This window comes from Asterias rubens, chromosome 5 (genome assembly GCF_902459465.1).
Source record: "Asterias rubens chromosome 5, eAstRub1.3, whole genome shotgun sequence".
In the NCBI taxonomy this organism is placed as follows: domain Eukaryota; kingdom Metazoa; phylum Echinodermata; class Asteroidea; order Forcipulatida; family Asteriidae; genus Asterias; species Asterias rubens.
Genome location: NC_047066.1, coordinates 2055055 through 2080391, shown reverse-complemented (window position 1 = coordinate 2080391; position 25337 = coordinate 2055055). Strand labels below are relative to the sequence as shown.

The window sequence follows — 25337 nt, the reverse complement described above, 5'->3', positions numbered from 1 at the left end:
AAGCCCTTATTTATTAAAATAATTATTATTATCAGTGTAAGGATAAAAACAAATTATATTATACAATTTTTTTAACCCAGATCCCGTTGTTTTGTCTCACCATAATAAAATCTTAATCGTTGGAAAATTTTCGCTACCTCCCTTCATGATCCAAACTTCTCCATCCTCAACTTATCGTCTCACTAAAGAAGATCGATCATAAAATCAATCAACAGATCAGGAGCCCTTGTCCGCATCATGGTAGAAGTAAGTCTCAAGGAACTCCGCTACCTGACTGTGAATGGTTGGATTGTTGTGATACTCCAGGGGTTCAAGAAGAGTCAAACCACCGTGCTCCTCAAACAAATGCTTCCCCTACAAGATCACATCAAAATAATAATAATAATAATCATACTCCAGGGGTTCCAGCAGAGTTAAACTACCGTGCTCCTCAAACAAATGCTTCCCCTACAAGATCACATCAAAATAATTGCATTCACAAACACATTCAGTAACTGTCGCAAGTAAAATTGGCTTAAGTCAAAACTTTTGATATTATATCGTTTTTAGAAAAAAAATGCAATCTTATATCATTTGAATTGATGTTCAACCACCATAATTTCAACATATGAGTTAAATTCAAGGTCTGTCTGATAGCTTCAAATCTTTCATCACCACTTGCTCTTGTTTTTCTCCGTAGTCACGGATGCACAATTGCAAGCAGGTGAGTGGAACGATATAGTTATTCAATCCTACTCCACAAATTTCCTTTTCCTTGAAAAAGTAAAAGCAATTATCAACAATGTCATTTCCCTATAAATAACCACCCCACTCCCCAAACAATTTCTACCACTTATGTTTTCAGCATCATACTTCTACCTTATAAATACACTTTTTTTTTTTTAACAAAAATTACCATCGACATAATTTGCCAATAAATAATCAACCAACTCCCCAAACTAATTTCTACCACTTACATTTTCTAGATCATACACCTACCCCACATGACCACTTAAATTGATGAGTCCTCTCCACTTAATCTTTTAATTTTGTTCTCCTGTTATGTTATATTTTGTCATTTTAAATGAGTGAGTGGAAATAAACTGAACTATTGAACTTACGTTTTCATTATTTTTGAGGATCATATCTGAGAAGCCCAGAACCAAACCCACAGCCGCAGGATCAGCATCTTTCAGCATGCTGATGACCCCTGGAAACGCACCATGTTGTATTAACTGCTGACAGAATGTAGCACCATGGTACGCTAGGTTACACAGACACACAACTGCCTGAAGTAGAGGGAAATTACAAAAAGTAGCCAAATTATATAGAACTCACCATCAAATTTACCAAAATTACCCAAAACTATATTGAGGTCCCCTTAAGTGTGTTACATCCCTATTTCACTAAAAGAAATTTACTTTTACAGAAATAAAATTACCGTTTCCAAATCAACTTAAATTTAATTCCGAACTGAGATTGAAAATGACAATTGACACCATTGTAAACTTTGTACTCTACTTTTGGTAGACAAAATAGATAAATGAAACTGTTAACCTCTTTACTTTTTTGGCAACCTAACAATCAAATTAATCGACAACAGAAGGTTCAAAATGCTGCAGCACATATCGTGACAATAAAAAGTTGATCATCCCACAAAACACCTGATTTAAAATCTCTTTACTTGTTTTACTGGCTTCCTGTTCCAGAGCGAGTTTCTTCCAAAAATTTGTTTTGTTACTTTAATTTTGTGCCCTCAAAGGTTTAGCCAGTGGCAAACTTTCTTGCCTCGTTCTTTCTCCCTCAGCCACTCATCCTTGTTGAGCGAGCCTTGTTCAAAAAAGAAGTTGGGAGGGCGAATGCAGGACATTTGCTACAGCTGCTCCATGCTTGTGAATTTTTTACCACTGCCAAACAATCATCAAGTTAATCTAGTGCTTTTAAATCAACTCAAACTGTACTCCATGTCTACAGCCTTTTCAAACAGCCTTTTCAATTATAATCGCAATTTCATAATAATTTTCATGTATGTATTTGTAAGCTTTTTGATAAGTTGTGTGTATTGTATTCTAGGCGCATTTAGCACTCTAAGAGTTGACAATGTACACATTGTAAGTTTTGTTATTTGGTATATTACTGAACACATGATTTAATGATGGGGTTGGGAAAGTGGAGGGCAGCCCCACTCACCTCTCTCTTGATGTCAAAGGTCGTATCCAGGCAAGATATGATGTTAGGTAGCAGACCTAGGGTAATGATCTGTTCACAGACACTCAACACCTCTGAAACAAAGATACATATAAAGCATTGACAAGGTTTAAAGTGGCCATGGTACTAACTTTCCTTCAAAATATTTTTTTTTCCTCTAAAAACTGGGCCCCATTATATAGAGCTGCTTGAGCAGAAAATATTGCTTACAAATTTGAAATGAGCAGGATACCAGTCACAAATTGTACATGTGAGTTGGTATTTTGGCCGGTAACCTTTTAGTCTGGTAAGCATTATGCTGCTGTGCTTAGTTACTTGTTGTGCTTAGGCACCTTGTGCCCTTATATAGCCTTTTTTTTTTTTTTAAGTATATCATGTTGTTTTTTGAAAGAGTAAATTCATTCAGACAATTTAGATGTCGCGCAGATAGGAGGGGAAAATAAGCAGTTTTCATATTTATCTTCTTTTTTTAAACCTAACTGGTAAATATTTGTTTACTGGGGTGAGTCTTTTCTGCCTACCTGTCATGTTGCTAACGGCCCACAAAGTTTCCTTCTTAATGTGACGATGGTCGGACTGAAGCAGACGGCCAATGGTGGGAAGAAGAGTTCCATCTTCAGTTGCCATGGTAACAATGTTTTCTGGACCAGTGCAAATGTTGCCAAGGCAACGGATTAGAGGTGTAAGTACCTGTGAGACAAAAACAAATTATTTTAAGAGTTTATTTTTATAAATCAGTAAAATTCTTAACGTGGTCATCTGGTAGGCCAATCAACTGGTACAGAAAAAAAAATCAATTGGTCTCAAAAAAACTATCAAAGATAAGTTCCTAGGTGTATACCATTTGTACAAACAAAGAATACATCTAGTTGGTATGACACTGCTCTAGAATAGCAAAGGTCGTGGGTTCGAATCCCACCCGAGTAATATGCCTGTGATTTTTTCACAGAACTTGGGTAAGTACTGAGTATACAGTGCTCTAACAGACGTCGGTGTATATGTATGGGTAAAAACCAAAATGAATAAAGAATACACGATTGATAAACTGTGCAGGGGTTAACTATACTAACATTGCTTCTACCATCATAAAGCCCTTTGATGTACACAAGGTATTGTATAAAAAGCTTCTTTTAAAGTAATCAACATCTTGCATGTATGTCACATGCTTCTCTTTCTGAGAATCATCTATCATTTGGCTGAGAGCTATGTGTGACCTGAGCGGTGCACCTGAGCACTGCCTTTACACATTTTTTATTGTACACATGTAGCCACGGCGGACTATGCTAGGAGTAAACATTATGATAACTACTTTTTTGATAACATTTCTCAGACTGTAGCTTGCCTGGAATTTAAACTTTGATAGGGCAAGGTCATTTTCATTTTGCAAAGGGCACTTCCATTGGAAAATCTTTAAGGCAATGGGAAACTTTTAAAGGGGCACCAAGGCCAAGACTAGGGGCAACAGGCCTTGGCCTCTGTTGGGCTGCGTGTAATTCCAGGCCTGCTGATGACATGTAGGAATGTTGTTGACCTACCGCTGAGTCATGGGGCTTCTGCTTCGATAGCACTTCCATCGCTGCAACAAGTTTCGGAATGAGTCCCATTGACACGAAGCTTTGCTCAAACTCTCCCCTGGTTACAAAGAAAATGATCAGTGATTAGTATTTCAGGAGGACTTTTCCTTTGGCAGGTTTCCCTGATACACTGTGCAAGTCTTGCACATAATATTTGTACTTTAAACCAACTATCTCAAGTTACAAGACTAGACCCAATTCCATAGAGCTGCTTAAAGACACTGGACACTATTGGTAATTGTCAAAGACCAGTCTTCTCACTTAGTGTATCTCAACATTTGCATAAAATAACAAACCTGTGAAAGTTTGTTTGAGCTCAATTGGTCGTCGAAGTTGCGAGATAATAATGAAAGAAAAAACACCTCTGTCACACAAAGTTGTGTGCTTTCAGATGCTTGATTTTGAGACCTCCAATTCTAAATCTGAGGTCTCAAAATCAAATTCGTGGAAAATTACTTCTTTACTACGTTACTTCAGAGGGGGCCGTTTCTCACAATGTTTTATACTTTCAACCTCTCCCCATTACTCGTTACCAGGGAAGGTTTTGTGCTAACAATTATTTTGAGTAATTGCCAATAGTGTCCACTGCCAAAATTATTGCTTAAAAGAAATCTGCTAAGCAAAAATGAGCAGGATACCAGCCACATACAGTACATTTGTGGTGGCATTTTGGTTGGCATCTTATTCTCGTAAGCATAATCTTGTTGTGCTTAGCTACTATTTGTGCTTAAGCAGCTCTATGAAATTGGGCCCAGATAATAAAGCTTCTTGAGTTTGTAACATAACAAAATATGCCTCTGCTGGGGTGGAAATGTGAAGTCGTTAGCTTCCACTGTGGAAAGCAGCTTGCAAAACTTTGAAACTTTGTCCACAATGTTTACAGTAAGGACTTTGTTTTACAAAACATCAGTCAATAAATAAGGATATTTCTGTTTCAGTTAAATCTATCAAGTGAAGTAGATGAAGAAATTGGGGGGAACAAAACTAGAAATGCATATGGGAAAGTATTTGAAAACAAGAAAGAAATGTTTGTTATTTTAAATTTTAAATTTTAAATTTTTATTCATAACTCTAACAACACTGTTAACAAAGGGACATGATTGTGAACTGGTTAGGAAAAGATATTCCTTATAGAGTTCCATGACTTGAAACAATTTTTATTGACTTTATATTCTGTTGATATTGAATCTAATCTAAAAACAGATAGGTGCTGACAATGAAAATTAGCTCAACTAATTTTTAAATAAATAAATTTAAGAACAGAAAAATTGCTCGGCTAAACTAGTGGTGCACATCCACACAAAGGGTTAGCACTAAAGACCCTCAACAACCAGATCAGGATTTGAACCTCCCACTCACATCAAAGGAGAAGGCAAGGACCTTTAAAAACCTACCCTGCAGTCAGGTAGGTAAGAGTCCAAGCCGCTTCGGCCATTGTGCCTTGATCAGTCTTCACCTGTAACAACTGCAGTAACGGCTCAGCAATCCCTGCGTCCATCAATGCCCTAAACACAATCAATTCAATTCAATTCAAATACAAATTTATTTCCATAATTCCATGAAAAATATCGAAAATTACAGTAACAGTAAACATAAATGTAATAAATAGAGTATGGGAATGTTTTAATATGCAGAAGCTGGTGAAAAGCACAAAAATAAAACAAAGAAACAGACATACATGCAGACAAAAGGACAGACGAACATAAGACATGACACAACAAGTTAAATAAGATTTTTTTTAAAATGTTTTTTATGCAAGTCACCCAAAACAAGGCTAAAAGCCACTCTAGGTTAAGGGCTACAAGGAAGAAAACATAGACATGCAGAAACTCAGTGGAGCGGAAGGTAGGAATTTACATTCCTCTTAAAAGATAAGTTCAATTGGAAAAGGTCATGGGTTCGCATCCCACCAGAGTAATAACCCTGTGATTTTTTTCACAGAACTCAGGAGAGTACTCGAGAGTACTCAAAAAAGTATACAGTGCTTACACGCAATGGTGTCAGGGTGAAACCAAATATAACATTTAACACTCAAGTAAAAGAACATTGCAATAATTCTCATTCAATTACAGAGATTTAGAATTCAGGATTGGAAAATATAAGCAACAACAACAAATCTTAGGAGACTTTGAAAAACAAATACAGAACAAGAGTGAGCTACAGCAGAAGAAGGGCAGCACTCGGCCAAGACTCACTTTAAACAAATTACAGCACCCCCAATTTTATTTTATATTTAATCTTCAATGTATGCTTTAATTTTCTTTCCTAATATGATTCTATTTTAATTGTTAACTTTGTACATATCAGATTGTTTTTATAAAGGCTATATGCTATATGAATATTTTTAATTATGTATTATCCTTTCCTGTAATTGGCGGCTCGTCCGCTGTTGGTTTGGTCAATAAATATATATTGAAATTGTTTATTATAGATTGTTACAGATCAAAGAAACATTTTATTTAAATGTAAACAAAACCTCATGAATAAGATTTAAACAAAATAAAATTGACTAGTATTATCCATGTTAAAGGCTCATGCAGCGAAAGGCCCCAACTTGATGTCTGTCTCCCCCTTGCTCCCCCCAATCTGTCCTGTTAAAAGAAGGGTTCACATTTGGTATGGGTCAGACTTCTATAAAGTACCCATGCAAAAACAAAATTGTACCCCCCCCCAAACGACAACGAGGTAACATAATGTTACATTGTGTCAACAAATTACCAAAATTTTAATAAAAAGCATGTGGTCCAACATTATTCCCTTTTGGCTTTTTTTTTGTTGTTGCTAAGAGTGAAGTAAACTTACTTGATATTTGCCTCTTTGCCTCGAGCAAGGTTTGACAAGGCAAATGCAGCGGACCGCACAACATTTGGCTCTGGGGACTGAAAGAAAACATAACAAAAAACATGAAGCTATTAAAGACCAATAAATGGAATGTATTTGATTAAACTTGTCGCGGTTACTTTTCTGCTTCGAGGCAAATAAGTAACTTCATGGTTTGCTGGATATATAAAGGCCAGTCTACATTAACGGCTTTTTGTTTTGTTTCCTTTATCAATTATGCCTCTTAATTGGCCTTAGATTACACCACGGAGCATCAAGAATGCACAATTTTGTGATTGTATTCAATCAGATCGCTGGTCTACATGTCATTTACAACACTCAAAGTATTCTTCACACATCTATTGGAACTGAGTTCTATTTCGTGATAGAATTCAATTGGATCCCTGGTCTGTTTCATGTAGACCCTAATAACTCTCATAGTAGTCTTCACACATCTATCGGACATGATTTCTTTTTTGTGATTGAATTCAATCATTCAATCGTCTAGACATAATGGGGAAACCCTGAGGAGGCGACTGGTAGCCACAAACTCAAAGGAAGTTTGAATAAAACATGAATAATGGCGGATCTACAATAGGTAAACAGACTCTTTGGATAAAAAACTGCGCATAAACATGCTGTTTATATAGTTCATGGTTACTCCATTGTGTACCTTTGGAACTACTTCAGCAATAAAAGACATAATGATAAATTCAGGAAACTGATTTTTGTGCCGTTTTGTGGAACAAAATTTTCCACAAAATGAAGAACCGTGCTATAATGCATAAAGTAAAACTTGAGAAAAGCCTCACAATTTCAAGGGGTATTTATGTGGATAGAACAATTATATTCTTCTTTTAAAACATCTTTCTAACCATATTCATTTCTAAAGCCCAAAGCCCGGCCCAATCTAAAAGCAATGTCTTCCTTTTGAGTATAAAGTAAGGACTCAAGAAATAGCTGACAACGGATTAGTGTAAAACTAGTGAAGAATGATTTATAAGCAAACTGCTGTCAATTAGACCAAACTCTCTATAACTTAGGACTAATCTTAGGACTTAAGGACGAGTCCCAGTCTGGCACTGTAACATGTAAACCTTCAGAATAATCCTAAGTTAGGACTACTCGAGACAGGATTTATCATAGCGTTTTGTGAAATCGGCTGCTGGTCATGCAGACTATAGTGACTGAAAAAGTTATAGGGAAAACCTTGGCCTTATTTTGGCCTTATTCAAGCTAGCATCACTTACTATCTTCCCACAGTGGGACATCACTTCTACTCTCTGTGAAATATTAACCTTAATATAAAGGGTCATGTCACACAAGGTAATTTTACAGGCAACCAGTTCCAGTTTGGCAATTCACTCCATTTAGAAGTTCACATTACATATCATTGTTGTGGATGTGCTACATAAAGGGGTCATAGCATGCACAGCAGTTGGTTGCCTACAAGGTGCTTGTAAAAGCTGCCTTATGTGACTAGGTCCATAGAAGTTCTGGTTGCCATAAAAGATAAAGAAACATCATATCAGAGTTTACAACTTTAAGTTCAAGAAAATTTGTCAAGTCAGAAAAACATATTTTCAAAAAGTTCTAAAATCAGTAACAAATCTTGACAAATCAAAATACTATGACTGCTAGAGAGCGAAACAAAGTGGGACAATAAAAACGCCATATAAAGGCTCCACAAAAGAAAAAACCCCAACATAAAAATGTAAAACCAAAGCTCTCACAGTGAGCCATAATTTGACCCATGACCTTAGGAGCGACCCATGACCTTAGGATGACTGAAAATAACAAGTGCGACGGTGGTCTAAACAGGCTGGTGACTGCAGACTGTGCGACTCGGTTTGCTTCGAATTACAACAGTATCACTTCACACAACTTTGACGTTCTTTCTGACGAAATTTAATAATCGGTGGTTCGATTGGAATTGGATTGTCAGACTGTGCGACTCTGATTACAGGGTATAACTTCACACAACTTAGGGATATTTTCTGACGCATCTTACAACTCTGAGGTCAAATCTGACGGTTTATCAGAACACTGTGGAAGAAATCCTTCGGAAAAAAACGGTGTCCGTTTGGATTTACGACAATGGCTTCCAACTTTTCTCTGTACCTGCTGATGGTATTACTCAGTGCAACATGTTGTCATTCTGAAGATCCTATTATTACGTTGACAGCAAATACTTCTCACGCCGTGGGTCTCGTTGGGGTGTATGAGGGAGCCAGCCTCAAGATGACTTGTCAAGTAGAAAACCTAGATGGGAGAGTAGTTGGTTGGATGTTCAGAGAAAGAATAAGAGAAAGTACAGACCCAGCAAAGTATGGAGTGACAACTACTGGATCATTGTCCACGTTGACAATTTTAAATTTGATGCGTGTACAAGATGCAGGACCTTACAGCTGTGGAGTGTATCAGAGTGATGAACTTTCAGATCCTGAGTCACGGGAAACTCTTGAAATACTTGTCTACTACTTCCCAGATGACATGTATCCAATATGTAATGGGCCAGTGGTCATTACAGAGGGAGAACCAGTCACCTTTCAATGTGAAAGTGAGCCTGGAGAGCGGCCAGTTGACTTGACATGGAAACGGAATTCTGGGACAGTTCAGGAACCAATCAGCACTGGTGATCAAAACGGTATGAGTATTGCGAATTACACATTCCTGCCGAGTAAAAATGACAATGGGATGACTGCTTACTGTATCATATCAAGTAATGCAATCTTTAGAGAAAAAACATCTAATTGTTCGGTTGGACCTTTGAGTGTCCAGTACCCTCCTACTGGCATCTCTTTAACCAATCAAAATGTCTCGTACAGCAACTCCACATATGACGCCATTTTGTGTAGTGCCTCAGCTTTTCCAACTGACATTTCTTATACCTGGAGCTTTAACACATTTCTGGATTCATCTCAACAAACATTGATCAATGGCAACCAGACCTTGGTCATTCTCAATGTGACTTTGTGTGAGTTTCCAATCATAGCGACCTGCCACGCCTCTAACGACATCGGAAACTCTGCTGCTAACTACACACTTTGTGAGCCTCCTCCACCACCAAACCCTGTTTGCTACCCGAACAATCAAGTCGTCCTCACAGAGGGAGTTCCTCAAATGTTTCAATGTGTAAGCTACTTTGATCATGCCGACGCAACAGACATAGTCTGGAGCCGTGATGAAGGACCCATCAGCCCAGACGACATAACAACTGGTGACTTACCCAATAATTACAAATATTCAAACTACACATTTGTGCCAATGAGGGATGACTTTGGGATCAATGTAACCTGTTTCCTACCGGGCAGAAAAATCTTCCCAAACTATTGTGTAATCGGACCACTTTTAATCCAGCACATTCCGAGTGACGCGGCTATTACCAATGGAACATTCTCATATGAAAATATGACTTACGAGGCTTTCTCTTGCGAGTCGTCCGCTTTTCCTTTCGATATTTCATACAGCTGGAACTTCAACACCCCTCTAAGTGCATCTCAACACTTGTTGACCAACGACAACCAAACTTTGGTGATTTTAAACATCACCACTTGTGAGGTTCTAATCATTGCTACCTGCTTAGCAACCAACGACATCGGAGAATATTCTGTAAACGTTACACTTTGCGAGCCCCCACCACCATCTACCACCCAGCTGATTATGACGACCGGAACCTCAAAACCGATAACGTCAATTGGACCAGCCTCTACAGGGCTCCCAATCACAATCACGGATCAAGCTGCGACAACTCCTAAACCTCTAACGACAACTTTTGAACCTCCACCAACTCTTCAACCTCTTCCCCTGACGCTTGCATTCTACATTGTCATTATCGGTGTGGCCGTTTTGGCTTTGATTGCCCTACTTGGCATCTGCTATATTGCACTAACTCCATCCAAAATGGGGAAAATGGACATGAAAGAAACAGACCAAGAAATCGGGCAGCACAAAAGTATAAATGTACAGCTTAAACGAGACTCAAGAATTTTTCAAGATGCAGACCCAAGAAGATCCATTTTATTCAAGGACGAAGGTATTCCAGAGGAGTCTGCTATGGATAATCCAGGCTTCGATATGAAGACTTTGGATGGTGATAAAACTATCCCTCAGGAAGTTTATCTTCTTGAGGAAGTTGTGGACAACATGAGTCCCAATAATCCAGAATCTGAAGAGATAGTCCAAACATAAGACAGCAGCAACAATACAGACTTTGAAAACAACAATCCTATATCTGACCCTGAGAATGCAGACAATGGTAGCCAAGGAAAAGACCAAGGTGATGCCAATCAAGGACAGGGCAAGAATCTTGACAAGCCAGCCTTAGAAGATGAAGGAGTTGATGAGAACTTCAATGATGACGGTAACCAAGGAAACAACAAGCAAGATGAGGAGACAAGTGAACCTGAAGAGGACCAAGTAGAAGACAAAGAAGCCATCGATGAAGATGATATCAAGGATGATGAGAAGATGGTTGATCCTCCAATTATTGAAGTAGAAACAGACTCAGATGACCCAAGAAAGAGTATCGTACAAGAAGCTCTTTTGGTAGTACAAGTGAAAGACCCTGGGAGTGTCAAGAACCCAGAGATGGAACACTAAACTCCAGTCAGAAATCTCCATTAAGGTCTGTGATTTATGGCATAAAAATATTTTAAAAACGTACAGGTGCATTCCCTGATTTTTAATGAAAGACTAAACAATTTAGATCTTCCCCTCGAACTATTCAGAACAGATGATGAACATTAACTACTTTTAAGAGTGCCAAGCACAACACCGAAAAACCTGAGACAAATTTGGTGGGTTTGAATCACCCAAGTAAAATGCCTGTGATTTTTTTCAAAGAACTCAGAAAAAGTACTGAGTATATATTATTCACATCTGTGTATGGAAATATATGGGTAAAAACCATAGAGCTATATATATTGACTAGAGCGCTAACACCCCGTTATACACGCACTAAGGTTTTGAAGCCGTGTGGGCGCATCCATGTTTATGTACAAACCAATACAAAAGCTTGAAATTTTGTACGGCAATTGTACGGCTATTTGCATGATGGTGCGTTTGTTCTTTTTTATGTGTCATCGAAGCAAAACATTCAGCAAATGTGAACGCACAATCTGCTGATGAGCGTACAAAACTGCGAGCATCATGGCGCGTATACTGTTTTTAGAACGTCAATCACTGAGTCGAAGTTACGGTTTTCGTAGCGCGGACATGCGCAAATGGGCAGTCGCGTACGAAAGCGCACACGCCGAATGTACAAAAATCGCGGCAATGTGTGTTCTCTTAAAATTAAAATCGTTCCGAACTTACGCAACACATCAAACATGTCTGCGCTCAGGGTGGCTTCAAAACGCAGAGCAAGTTAGCGCTCTAGTCAATATATATAGCTCTATGGTAAAAACCAAATAATATTCTTTATCCCTGATGCAAATTTCACATCTATTAAAAACCTGTTGTATTCAAACTGTTAGAACTTGTGGCTATTGAAAATGTGAGATAATGTAAGGTCCAGACAAAAAACTCATATCTATTTTTCAACTTTTTTGTGTGCAGTACATGTATATCTCAAATAACATTTTGCAACGTCCTGGACAAATAGGAAACGTTTTTTAAATATCTAAATTGCTCTAATAAACATCAGGTGATGCATCTTTAAAAAGCCAATTTTATATTTTACACAATTAAGTAAATAACAGAAGATATTCAAGACATAATATAACCTGATAAATAATTGTAGCTAGATTGAAAATTTGATTCGGTTCTCATTTAAAAATTTAAAGGCACATTGGACACTACTGGTAATTACTCAAAATAATTGTTAGCATAAAACCTTCCTGATTAACGGGTAATGAAGAGCTGTTGATAGTATGAAACATTGTGAGAAACGGCTCCCTTTGAAGTAACATAGATTTCGAGAAAGAAGTAATTTTCCACGAACTTGATTTTGAGACCTCATAATTAAATTTTGAGGTCTCGAAATCAAGCATCTGAAAGCCCACAACTTTGTGCGACAAGGATTTTTTCTTCTTCTATTATTCTCTCGCACTTTCGACGACCAATTGAGCTCAAATTTTCACAGGTTTGTTATTTTAAGCATATGTTGAGATACACTTAGTGAGACGAGTGGTCTTTGACAATTACCAATAGTGTCCAGTGTCTTTTAGGAAATCTGAATTCAGAAATTTGTGGAAAGGGTTAAGTTTTCTCCTCCATTTTTAACTTTCCTTGTTTTCTTTCTAACAACATTTGTTTTCTTCAACCAAGTGTATAAAGCAGAGCCATGATTCTATGTCAAAAGACAACTTTGTGAAAATACCTGGGGTTGATTCAGGGAAGATAAAGGGAACCCCCATAAGACCACCACGTACAATTTATGAAATGTTAGAATTAGAATCCAAATTTACCTGCAGTCAATATTTATTTAAGAGTCCCTGCCTGTAAGAATGTACCAAATTAGGGGGGGGGGGTGTGATTCATGGGTTCGCAGATCTTCTTCCAAAAAATTAGAGTGATATACACCATCATACCAAACGAATAAATCCAAAATTTTAGTTTGCTGACGCTTTCGGTTTTGGAGTTACCAGTTATCAAAGTTTGGGCCAAAAAGCCACCAAGAAACGAATAGTACATTCCCTGTAAACACAAAAACGTGCGCCAGGGTCATCCCAGAAAAAGTAAAACTTTTTTTGAAACCTCCAGTTGGGCTTATAACAAAAGTAAAACAAAAAATTTGGGATCTTGTTGGCGCGTCATGTTACGCGCACCTGAACCTTTGACGAACAGTGCCCTCGTGCCATTTTCAACGCCTCATAACTCAACGCCTATAGGATCCCATGAATTGAACAAGTTCAAATGAAAGAGCTTGCATCCCTAAAACAAATTTAAGTGCAAAGTGAGTGGGATCTCGTTGGCGCATAGAGATAATAGAGGTCAAAGTTCAAATTTTACCAATATATTGCGTTTTCGCACCTCCGTAACTTCGCGCGCCAACAACAAAAAATTGTTTTCATGGCAACTGGGTATTGCAACAGTTTTCATCTAATGACAAATGAAAAAAGAATCTTGGGATCTCTGCAACTTGCATGTCAAAAGATTTTTTGAAAATTTTCTAAAGTATTGTCATTCCACACATTTTGGCCTAAATTGGCACAACATTCACTTTTTTCATCACTGTAAGTATCTGTGCCAACAAGATCCCATTAATGTTTTGTTGTATTTGGTTACGTTGAGTGTTCCTAAATAGATTTCAATTGAAAAATAATTGGGATCATGTTCGCCCACCAATATAACAAAGGTCAAAGGTCATATGAAACTGAAACTACACTACTGCCTATTTCGGGCGATTTTTAGAAATCCACGCGCCAATATGATCCCATTAAGTTGTCTGCGTTTTATGATTATATAGATTCTCAGCAACACATAAAAAGCAAAAACCAAATGGGATTTGAGTGGCACTAACAAATATTACAGATCAATAGTTCACAATACATGCCTATACACATTGTACTTATGCATTGCATGCTGTGGCAACCGAAAGTGAGAAATATCCCCCAATTTCAAAATTTCAAATTTTAATTTCAACGGATTAGTGTAAAACTAGTGAAGAATGGTTTATAAGCAAACTGCCGTCAATTTGACCAAACTCTTCTTAACTTAGGACTAATCTTAGGACTTAAGGACGAGTCCCAGTCTGGCACTGTAACATGTAAACCTTCAGAATAATCCTAAGTTAGGACTACTCGTCCTAACGTGAGACAGGATTTATCATAGCATTTTGTGAAATCGGCTGCTGGTCATGCAGACTATAGTGACTGAAAAAGTTATAAGGAAAACCTTGGCCTTATTTTGGCCTTATTCAAGCTAGCATCACTTACTATCTTCCCACAGTGGGACATCACTTCTACTCTCTGTGAAATATTAACCTTAATATAAAGGGTCATGTCACACAAGGTAATTTTACAGGCAACCAGTTCCAGTTCGGCAACTCACTCCATTTTGAAGTTCACATTACATATCATTGTTGTGGATGTGCTACATAAAGGGGTCATAGCATGCACAGCAGTTGGTTGCCTACAAGGTGCTTGTAAAAGCTGCCTTATGTGACTAGGTCCATAGAACTTATGGTTGCCATAAAAGATAAAGAAACATCATATCAGAGTTTACAACTTTACGTTCAAGAAAGTTTGTCAAGTCAGAAAAACATTTTTTCAAAAAGTTCTAAAATCAGTAACAAATCTTGACAAATCAAAATACTATGACTGCTAGAGAGCGAAACAAAGTGGGACAATAAAAACGCCATATAAAGGCTCCACAAAAGAAAAAACCCCAACATAAAAATGTAAAACCAAAGCTCTCACAGTGAGCCATAATTTGACCCATGACCTTAGGAGCGACGAAACTCTCTCACAATTGGCATAAAGTATAATCTGAGAAAAGACCCCAGGGGTGTTTCGTTTCTATTGGTTCGCCCTGCATTTTCAGAGCAGGAAATAGGATGACTGAAAATAACAAGTGCGACGGTGGTCTAAACAGGCTGGTGACTGCAGACTGTTCGACTTGGTTTGCTTCGAATTACAAGAGCATCACTTCACACAACTTTGACGTTCTTTCTGACGAAATTTAATAATCGGTGGTTTGATTGGAATTGGATTGTCAGACTGTGCGACTCTGTAAATTTGCTTCGGATTACAGGGTATAACTTCACACAACTTAGGGATATTTTCTGACGCATCTTACAACTCTGAGGTCCAATCTGACGGTTTATCAGAACACTGTGGAAGAAATCCTTCGGAAAAAAACTTTCTCGTTTGTAACTCGAGAGGTGTCCGTTTGGATTTACGACAATGGCTTCCAACTTTTCTCTGTACTTGCTGATGGTGTTACTCAGTGCAACATGTTGTCATTCTATAGATCCTATCATTAAGTTGACAGTCAATACTTCTGACGCCATGGGTCTCGTTGGGGCGTTTGAGGGAGACAGCCTCAAGATGACTTGTGAAGTAGAAAACCTAGATGGTAGAGTAGTTGGTTGGATGTTCATCAGAGAAAGAATAAGAGAAAGTACAGACCCAGAAAAGTATGAAGTGACAACTAATGGATCATTGTCCACGTTGACAATTTTAAATTTGATGCATGTACAAGATAAAGGACGTTACAGCTGTGGAGTGTATCAGAATGATGAACTTTCAGATCCTGAATCACGGGAAACTCTTGAAATACTTGTCTACTACTTCCCAGATGACATGTATCCAATATGTAATGGGTCAGTGGTCATTACAGAGGGAGAACCAGTCACCTTTCGATGTGAAAGTGAGCCTGGAGAGCGGCCAGTTGACTTGACATGGAAACGGGATTCTGGGACAGTTCAGGAACCAATCAGAACTGGTGATCAAAACGGTATGAGTATTGCGGAATACACATTCCTGCCGAGTAAAAATGACAATGGGATGACTGCTTACTGTATCATATCAAGTAATGCAATCTTTAGAGGAAAAACATCTAATTGTTCGGTTGGACCTTTGAGTGTCCAGTACCCTCCTACTAGCATCTCTTTAACCAATCAAAATGTCTCGTACAGCAACTCCACATATGACGCCATTTTGTGTAGTGCCTCAGCTTTTCCAACTGACATTTCTTATACCTGGAGCTTTAACACATTTCTGGATTCATCTCAACAAACATTGATCAATGGCAACCAGACCTTGGTCATTCTCAATGTGACTTTGTGTGAGTTTCCAATCATAGCGACCTGCCACGCCTCTAACGACATCGGAAACTCTGCTGCTAACTACACACTTTGTGAGCCTCCTCCACCACCAAACCCCGTTTGCTACCCGAACAATCAAGTCGTCCTCACAGAGGGAGTTCCTCAAATGTTTCAATGTGTAAGCTATTCTGAAGATGCCAACGCAACAGACGTAGTCTGGAGCCGTGATGAAGGACTGATCAGCGCAGACGACATAACAACTGGTGACTTACCCAATAATTACAAATATTCAAACTACACATTTGTGCCGATGAGGGATGACTTTGGGATCAATGTAACCTGTTCCCTACCGGGCGGAACAATCTTCCTAAACTATTGCGTAATCGGACCACTTTTAATCCAGCACATTCCGAGTGACGCTACTATTACCAATGGAACATTCTCATATGAAAATATGACTTACGAGGCTTTCTCTTGCGAGTCGTCCGCTTATCCTTCCGATATTTCATACAGCTGGAACTTCAACACCCCTCTAAGTGCATCTCAACACTTGTTGACCAACGACAACCAAACTTTGGTGATTTTAAACATCACCACTTGTGAGGTTCTAATCATTGCTACCTGCTTAGCAACCAACGACATCGGAGAATATTCTGTAAATGTTACACTTTGTGAGCCCCCACCACTACCAAACCCTGTTTGTTACCCAAACAATCAAGTTGTCCTCACAGAGGGAGTTCCTCAAATGTTTCAATGTGTAAGCTACTCTGATGACACCAGCGCAACAGATGTAGTCTGGAGCCGTGATGAAGGACTGATCAGCGCAGACAACATAACAACTGGTGACTTACCCAATAATTACAAATATTCAAACTACACATTTGTGCCAATGAGGGATGACTTTGGGATCCATGTAAACTGTTCCCTACCGGGCGGAAAAATCTTCCCGAACTATTGCATAATCGGACCACTTTTAATCCAGCACATTCCGAGTGACGCTACTATTACCAATGGAACATTCTCATATGAAAATATGACTTACGAGGCTTTCTCTTGCGAGTCGTCCGCTTTTCCTTTCGATATTTCATACAGCTGGAACTTCAACACCCCTCTAAGTGCATCTCAACACTTGTTGACCAACGACAACCAAACTTTGGTGATTTTAAACATCACCACTTGTGAGGTTCTAATCATTGCTACCTGCTTAGCAACCAACGACATCGGAGAATATTCTGTAAACGTTACACTTTGCGAGCCCCCACCACCACCCCCATCTACCACCCAGCTGATTATGACGACCGGAACCTCGAAACCGATAACGTCAATTGGACCAGCCTCTACAGGGCTCCCAATCACAATCACGGATCAAGCTACGACAACTCCTAAACCTCTAACGACAACTTTTGAACCTCCAACAACTCTTCAACCTCTTCCCCTGACGCTTGCCTTCTACATTGTCATTATCGGTGTGGCCGTTTTGGCTTTGATTGCCCTACTTGGCATCTGCTATATTGCACTAACTCCATCCAATAAAGATTTGGGGAAAATGGACATGAAAGAAACAGACCAAGAAATGTACAGCTTAAACGAGACTCAAGAATTTTTCTAGATGCAAACCCAAGAAGATCCATTTTATTCATGGACGAAGGTATTCCAGAGGAGTCTGCTATGGATAATCCAGGCTTCGATATGAAGACTTTGGATGGTGATAAAACTATCCCTCAGGAAGTTTATCTTCTTGAGGAAGTTGTGGACAACATGAGTCCCAATAATCCAGAATCTGAAGAGATAGTCCAAACACAAGACAGCAGCAACAATACAGACTTTGAAAACAACAATCCTATATCTGACCCTGAGAATGCAGACAATGGTAGCCAAGGAAAAGACCAAGGTGATGCCAATCAAGGACAGGGCAAGAATCTTGACAAGCCAGCCTTAGAAGATGAAGGAGTTGATGAGAACTTCAATGATGACGGTAACCAAGGAAACAACAAGCAAGATGAGGAGACAAGTGATCCTAAGAACCCGTCCTCAGAACCTGAAGAGGACCAAGTAGAAGACAAAGAAGCCATCGATGAAGATGATATCAAGGATGATGAGAAGATGGTTGATCCTCCAATTATTGAAGTAGAAACAGACTCAGATGACCCAAGAAAGAGTATCGTACAAGAAGCTCTTTTGGCAGTACAAGTGACAGACCCTGGGAGTGTCCAGAAACCAAAGATGGAACACTAAACTCCAGTCAGAAATCTCCATTAAGGTCTGTGATTTATGACATAAGAATATAAAGAACGTACAGGTGCATTCCCTGATTTTTAATGAAAGACTAAACAATTTAGATCTTCCCCTTGAACTATTCAGAACAGATGATGAACATTAACTACTTTTGCGAGTGCCAAGCACAACACCGAAAAACCTGACACAAATTTTGTGGGTTTGAATCCCACCCAAGTAAAATGCCTGTTTTTTTTTTCAAAGAACTAAAAAAAAGTACGGAGCATATAGTACACGCATCCGTGTGAGGCAACACAGGTAAAAAACAAAAATATTCTTTATCCCCGTTGCAAATTTAACATCTATTAAAGAACCTGTTGTATTCAAATTGTTTGAACTTGTGGCTATTGAAAATGTGAGATAATGTAAGGTCCAGACAAAAAACTATTTTTCAACTTTTTTGTGTGCAGTATATCTCAAATAACATTTTGCAATAGCCTGGACAAATAGGAAAACGTTTTTTAAATATCTAAATTGCTCTAATAAACATCAGGTGATGCATCTTTAAAAAGCCAATTTTATATTTTACACAATTCAGTAAATAACAGAAGATATTCAAGACATAATATAACCTGATAAATAATTACAGCTAGATTGAAAATTTGATTCGGTTCTCATTTAAAAATTTAAAGGCACACTGGACACTACTGGTAATTACTCAAAATAATTGTTAGCATAAAACCTTCCTGAGTAACGGGTAATGAAGAGCTGTTGATAGTATGAAACATTGTGAGAAACGGCTCCCTTTGAAGTAACATAGTTTTCGAGAAAGAAGTAATTTTCCACGAACTTGATTTTGAGACCTCAGAATTTAATTTTGAGGTCTCGAAATCAAGCATCTGAAAGCCCACAACTTTGTGCGACAAGGGTTTTTTCTTCTTCTATTATTCTCTCGCAACTTCGACGACCAATTGAGCTCAAATTTTCACAAGTTTGTTATTTTAAGCATATGTTGAGATACACTTAGTGAGACGAGTGGTCTTTGACAATTACCAATAGTGTCCAGTGTCTTTCAGGAAATCTGAATTCAGAAATTTGTGGAAAGGGTTAAGTTTTCTCCTCCATTTTTAACTTTCCTTGTTTTCTTTCTAACAACATTTTTTTTCTTCAACCAAGTGTATAAAGCAGAGCCATGACTCAATGTCAAAAGACAACTTTGTGAAAATACCTGGGGTTGGTTCAGGGAAGGTAAAGGGGAACCCCCATAAGACCACCACATACAATTTATGGAATGTTAGAATTAGAATCCAAATTTACCTGCAGTCAATATTTATTTAAAGGCAGTGGACACTACTGCTTATTACTTAAAATCATCATTAGCATAAAACCTCTCTTGGTAACAAGTAATGGGAGAGGTTGATAGTATAAAACATTGTTAGAAACGGCTCCCTCTGAAGTAATGTAGTTTTCGAGAAAGAAGTATTTTTCCAAGAATTTGATTTTGAGACCTCAGATTTAGAATTTGAGGTCTAAAATCAAGCATCTGAAAGCACACAACTTCGTGTGACAAGGGTGTTTTTATCTTTCATTATTATCTCACAACTTCGATGACCAATTGAGCTCAAATTTTCACAGGTTTGTTATTTTAAGCATAGGCTATGTTGAGATACACTTAGTGAGACGAGTGGTCTTTGACAACTACCAATAGTGTCCAGTGTCTTTTAGGAAATCTGAATTCAGAAATTTGTGGAAAGGGTTAAGTTTTCTCCTACATTTTTAACTTTCCTTGTTTTCTTTCTAACAACATTTTTTTTTCTTCAACCATTTCACTGAGAATTATTGACCAGGCTTCAAGTAACACGTTTTGGGGGCTGTAAATAGCTTTTGTAGAAATTTGTAACAGCAATGGATGTGAACAGTAATTGGGCAAAAATTTGTATAGATATAATAGATGAGGGTTCGAATCCCACCCGAGTAATATGCCTTTGATTTTTTTCCCACAAAACTCGAAGAAAGGTGCTGAGTATACAGTGCTTAACACACATCGGTGTATATGGATAAAATAAATAATGAGTAACTTGTAAATAAGTATGTTACTTGTTTATCTAAAGGTATTGAAGTTATTTTTCATAATTAATCAAGTGTTGTGAAACTGAGTAAGATATAGACTTTTTTATGCTAATCAAGAGTCATTCTATTACCTGTAAACAAAATACATTAGATGAGATTAGAATTGCTTAAGCCAATGAATGATTAAAGGATCACACTGCCTTGGATCGGTCAGCCATTTTGTGGAGTCAAACTTTTGACTCCACAAAATGGCCGGCCATGTTTGTAAGTTCGCGACGTATAAGGAAAATCGTTCAATTTCAAGGCATGTTTGTGTGGATCATTATATTCTACTTTTAAGTTATCTATCTACTGGTTTCAAATGCTTTTCAAAGACCAACTCGCCCAATCCAATTTGAAGTATTGGTCACACATAATTTAAAAAAACTATAGTTACCCTCAAATACAATACATTGAAAAATGGGTAGAAAAAAAAACAATACCTATAAGGTTTTAATTGAATGTTACATCAAGAGTATAGAGCACAAGTTTCATGCTTCTGCTTGCTATTGTCTAACAGTGCCCTGTAGTGCAGTACATCTATGGGGACGTAATTAGGGCAGGGCCCTATTGTAAAAGAGTGAAAAACCACTCGTTTTGTCCGTCATACCACTCTTGCATTACGGCGGACAACCTTTTTTTTGAGTGAAAGACGGCTACTTTCAACTCGATTGAGAGTGAAGTTTGTTCCAATTTCACTAAAAAGGAATGGAACAGATTGACTTTCACCCTCAAAAGAGTGGAACTGACACCACTTGGACAAGAGAGTGAAATTTTCCTTAGCATGAAATTTTTGCCTTGGTATAAAAACAGGGTTAACAACCAAATTTCAAAGTGATTTTCAGGATAAGCAAACAACAGCTGAATACCAGTAACAAGCAATACGCAACAAATGGAAATTTTGTTAGTAATCCTGTTTTTATATCAAGGCAAAAATTTCATGCTAAGCAAATTGTTGTGCTTAGCAGCTCTATGAAATTTGGCCCAGAATTCTGCAACAGTATAAAGCAGAGCCATGATTCTATGTCAAAAGACAACTATGTGAAAAAATACCTGGGGTTGATTCAGGGAAGATAAAGGGGAACCCCCATAAGACCACCACGTACAATTTATGGAATGTTAGAATTAGAATCCAAATTTACCTGCAGTCAATATTTATTTAAAGGCAGTGGACACCACTGGTTATTACTTAAAATCATCATTAGCATAAAACCTCTCTTGGTAACGAGTAATGGGAGAGGTTGATAGCATAAAACATTGTGAGAAACGGCTCCCTCTGAAGTAATGTAGTTTTCGAGAAAGAAGTATTTTTCCAAGAATTTGATTTTGAGACCTCAGATTTAGAATTTAAGGTCTAAAATCAAGCATCTGAAAGCACACAATATCGTGTGACAAGGGTGTTTTTATCTTTCATTATTATCTCACAACTTTGATGACTGATTGAGCTCAAGTTTTCACAGGTTTGTGAATTTTATGCATATGTTGAGATACACAAACTGTGAAGGTTAGTCTTTGACAATTTCCAAAGGTTTCCAGTGTCTTTAGATCATGAAGGCCATGGCCTTGGTCTCCCTTCAAAAGTTACCCAATCTTTCATTTTTTTCATAAATAAAAATGGCCTTGCCCTCTCAAACATGAAATTCCAGGCCTGTATAAGTGAAAGTGAGTCAATTAATGCATGTAAATTTGCTAATTGGTATTTTATTAATCATAAATTGCTGAAATGTATATATAACTGTGAATTATTGCATTAGTGGCATTCCACCAAGTTGGGACACACTTTGTGACGTTTGTATGATAAGTGCATGATTTTAGTCCTGCCCAATTTCTGCTATATTTAATCACTGACTATCACAACAAGTTTTCCCTGGTACATTTTGTATCCTTGTAATTAGTGCACAAAGTGAATTTGCACAATTAAGTATTTGAGTGTGAATTTTTAAAGTTCTGGCCAGACCATATTTACATCCAAAACACATTTTTCATAGGAACTTTCACTTAAGTACACTAAAACAATTTATACCTCAACAAACATTTTCACACACAGAAAATGTTACATAAAATAGCCTAATTGACTCAACTACATTATTTGTTTTCTTTCAATGGACAAGTATTGCACAAAATCACACCGTGTCCCAACTTGGTGGAATGACCCACATACAGGGATAGACTTTAAAATGGCAATTATTTTGAGTTCCTCAATTCAATATTCCATTTAGAAAGTTGTACAATGCACATGCTATAGTGGGATACCCAACTTCTTTGGCTTTTTTATGAATAGTCATTATGCATGTTTGCACATTCCCTGTGCGCATAAAGAATAGCGCTTTTCACACGCTAACCAAATCTGGATTATGTCAAGGTTAACCACCTGCCCCGGATAAAAAATGTCCCACTATTACGCCGCTGGAAAAAAAGCTTTAGAAAGTCACACATTATAATTGTTCATCTTGTGAGAGCAAACATTTGTGGTATTGCTTACACACAATACATGGTATTTAGAATGTATGTTTACTCAATATCATAATGTTTTAGTTTTGTGTAGAGATGTGCCTAGCTAAACTTCAATTTAAAATTAAAAGAGCATAGATTGGATTGAAATACAGTCAAACTGAAATTTATTTCTTTGTTACCCCTTTTTCACTTCCTTGTATTTCACTTCCTTACATTTCTGTATACAATGCACCACTCAGAACTCTGAATATAGAAACTCAACCAAATTTCAGGCAATGTATACTATTTACAAAATGTATAGTCTTTTTTTTTTTTTTTTTTTTTTCAAAGTATATGTACCCGCATGTACATTGTTATTTTATGCATATGTTGAGATACACCAAGTGAGAAGACTGTGTTAGACAACGGCATTCTGGATGGAGACAGGTAGAGAGTTCCAACTTCTGAGATCCTAACAGAAAATTTGCTCTAAATTATTACAATCTTAAAAAAAAAAAGTAGATCTCCATAATGCTCCAATCTTATTAGTACATTCCTAATGAAGTCAAAAGTTTCAAATCGCATTTTAAAATTGAAGACTAAACAACTGTTTTTGCCGCCAGACTCTACAGGTCTACATTCAAGAAACCTAAGGTTAAAAAAGAAATAATACTAAAAATAAAAATAAAATAGCAGGATACCAAGCAGAGCTGGTACACACTACATGGTATTATTGGCTGGTAATCAATTCCTTGCAAGTAATGCTGTTATGGCTCTACTTTTTGAAATTGAGCCCCCATGGAACACCCATCTGAAAAGAGACAAGTACAGACTTGCTCAAGAGTGCACAATATGACTCTTTAGCATACCCCCCCCCCCCGACCAACCTTTCAGTTGCAAATAACTGAATTCACAACTCATTCAATTGTAATCCACAACATCAAGGGATTCTTAAAAGCTCATTAACAAATTATTCTTGCCTATATCCTCCAGCAATTGTTGGAGTCTACCATTGATTGGCCAAAGCTAATCTTAGACTAATAGCTTCCCACTTTAAAAGCACTCTCAGATTGTCAATTACATCATGGAGCAAGCTCTACTCACACAAGAATTTAAATTTTAAAGGATGTGTCCCTTGCTACTTTGTCCAAAGACAAACTAGCAAACACATCAGCTGGACCTCATGTGATTTGATATTTATATGTTCCCAATTTATTTAATTTTAGCATAACCTGGGATTGAGGGGAACGGCCATTTAAAAACAAGCCTACCTGGGAATGAAAGATGGGGAATGAGAAATCATGTTTAAGAAAAACTTTTGCTATACTCCAAACAGTACGTAAGTGTGTGCAGGGTAGCAAATCATAGCAATCAAATTCAAGCATTTTAGTTACATGTCTTGTTCCACCAGTGACATCACAAGCAAGGCTTGTGCATCATACTTAAATGAATGCACACTTTCAAATTAATGTAAGTGAAATATTGAGCACAATTTTAATTGCGCAGTATTTCAGTGTTTTACATGTCAAAAACAGACTTCTATAAAATGTTTTAGATTTGTTTTCACTTCAACAAGAAATGAACAAAACTCCAACATGTAGAAAATCTTGTTTTCTTTTTGTTAACATGCCCATCCCTTCATGGAAACGGTGACAATAGGGACATAGTAGCACTAGCATACATCCTTCAAGTTTATCCTTTACATACCAACATTATGCAAAACTGAAAACGCCCACAACAACAACTGCTTGTAGACAGTCAATTCTATACACTCCACCCAGTGTACTTCAAGACAACTTCTACCCAACCTAGTGTCAAAGGTTCATCCCTATGGATACCAACATACTACTATGATAGTCCCTTGGAGATTTAATTATCAAACATTCCTCTTGAATTACTGGTGGGCGGCCTACATCCTGGTCCAGTAAATTTTACTTGGATATTTCTCAAGTTCTTTGAACCAGCCAAAGAAACAAATGTAGACAATGTTACAAATGAAATTACCAAGGACGAGCAACAATAAACTAAAAAAATGTTAGCAATCCGAAACTCAAAACGCTTACTTTGACTTTTTTTAATCACAATGAACAATTTCATTTTGTTTCCATTCTATTTATAGACATGTTCCCATTGTGTGATCAAGAGTTTTGTAAAAATTCTGGTCCAAAACGCAAAAGTGACTGAAATAGGGCCCTCTTGTGGATTAAGCTTCAATCACAGACTTGGGAATTCTGAAGTCAAAACAACTTTATTATCACTACTATTTATAGACATTATTCCAAGACATT

At 37.6% G+C, this 25337-nt stretch overlaps 2 protein-coding genes across 4 annotated transcripts; one reads left to right on the top strand and one right to left on the bottom strand.

Annotated features, from left to right (window-relative positions):
• On the bottom strand, positions 1–24777 carry LOC117289942 (importin subunit alpha-2-like). 3 transcript variants are annotated; one of them, XM_033771145.1, is made up of 8 exons: positions 24757–24777; positions 6564–6640; positions 5156–5266; positions 3723–3819; positions 2709–2877; positions 2170–2261; positions 1101–1268; positions 1–354 (listed from the first exon to the last, which is right to left on the bottom strand). In XM_033771145.1, the coding sequence occupies exons 1-8, from the start codon at positions 24760–24762 to the stop codon at positions 217–219; spliced, it is 858 nt and encodes a 285-aa protein (XP_033627036.1). In that variant the 5' UTR covers positions 24763–24777; the 3' UTR covers positions 1–216. The 3 variants fall into 3 exon arrangements, with proteins under 3 accessions (XP_033627036.1, XP_033627037.1, XP_033627038.1); XM_033771146.1 differs by lacking the exon at positions 24757–24777 and adding an exon at positions 8703–8763; XM_033771147.1 differs by lacking the exon at positions 24757–24777 and adding an exon at positions 6939–6958.
• LOC117289940 lies at positions 14015–17923 on the top strand. The gene has a single exon (XM_033771143.1). The coding sequence runs from the start codon at positions 15431–15433 to the stop codon at positions 17900–17902; it is 2472 nt and encodes an 823-aa protein (XP_033627034.1). The 5' UTR covers positions 14015–15430; the 3' UTR covers positions 17903–17923.
• Positions 24778–25337: the final 560 nt, after the last annotated feature.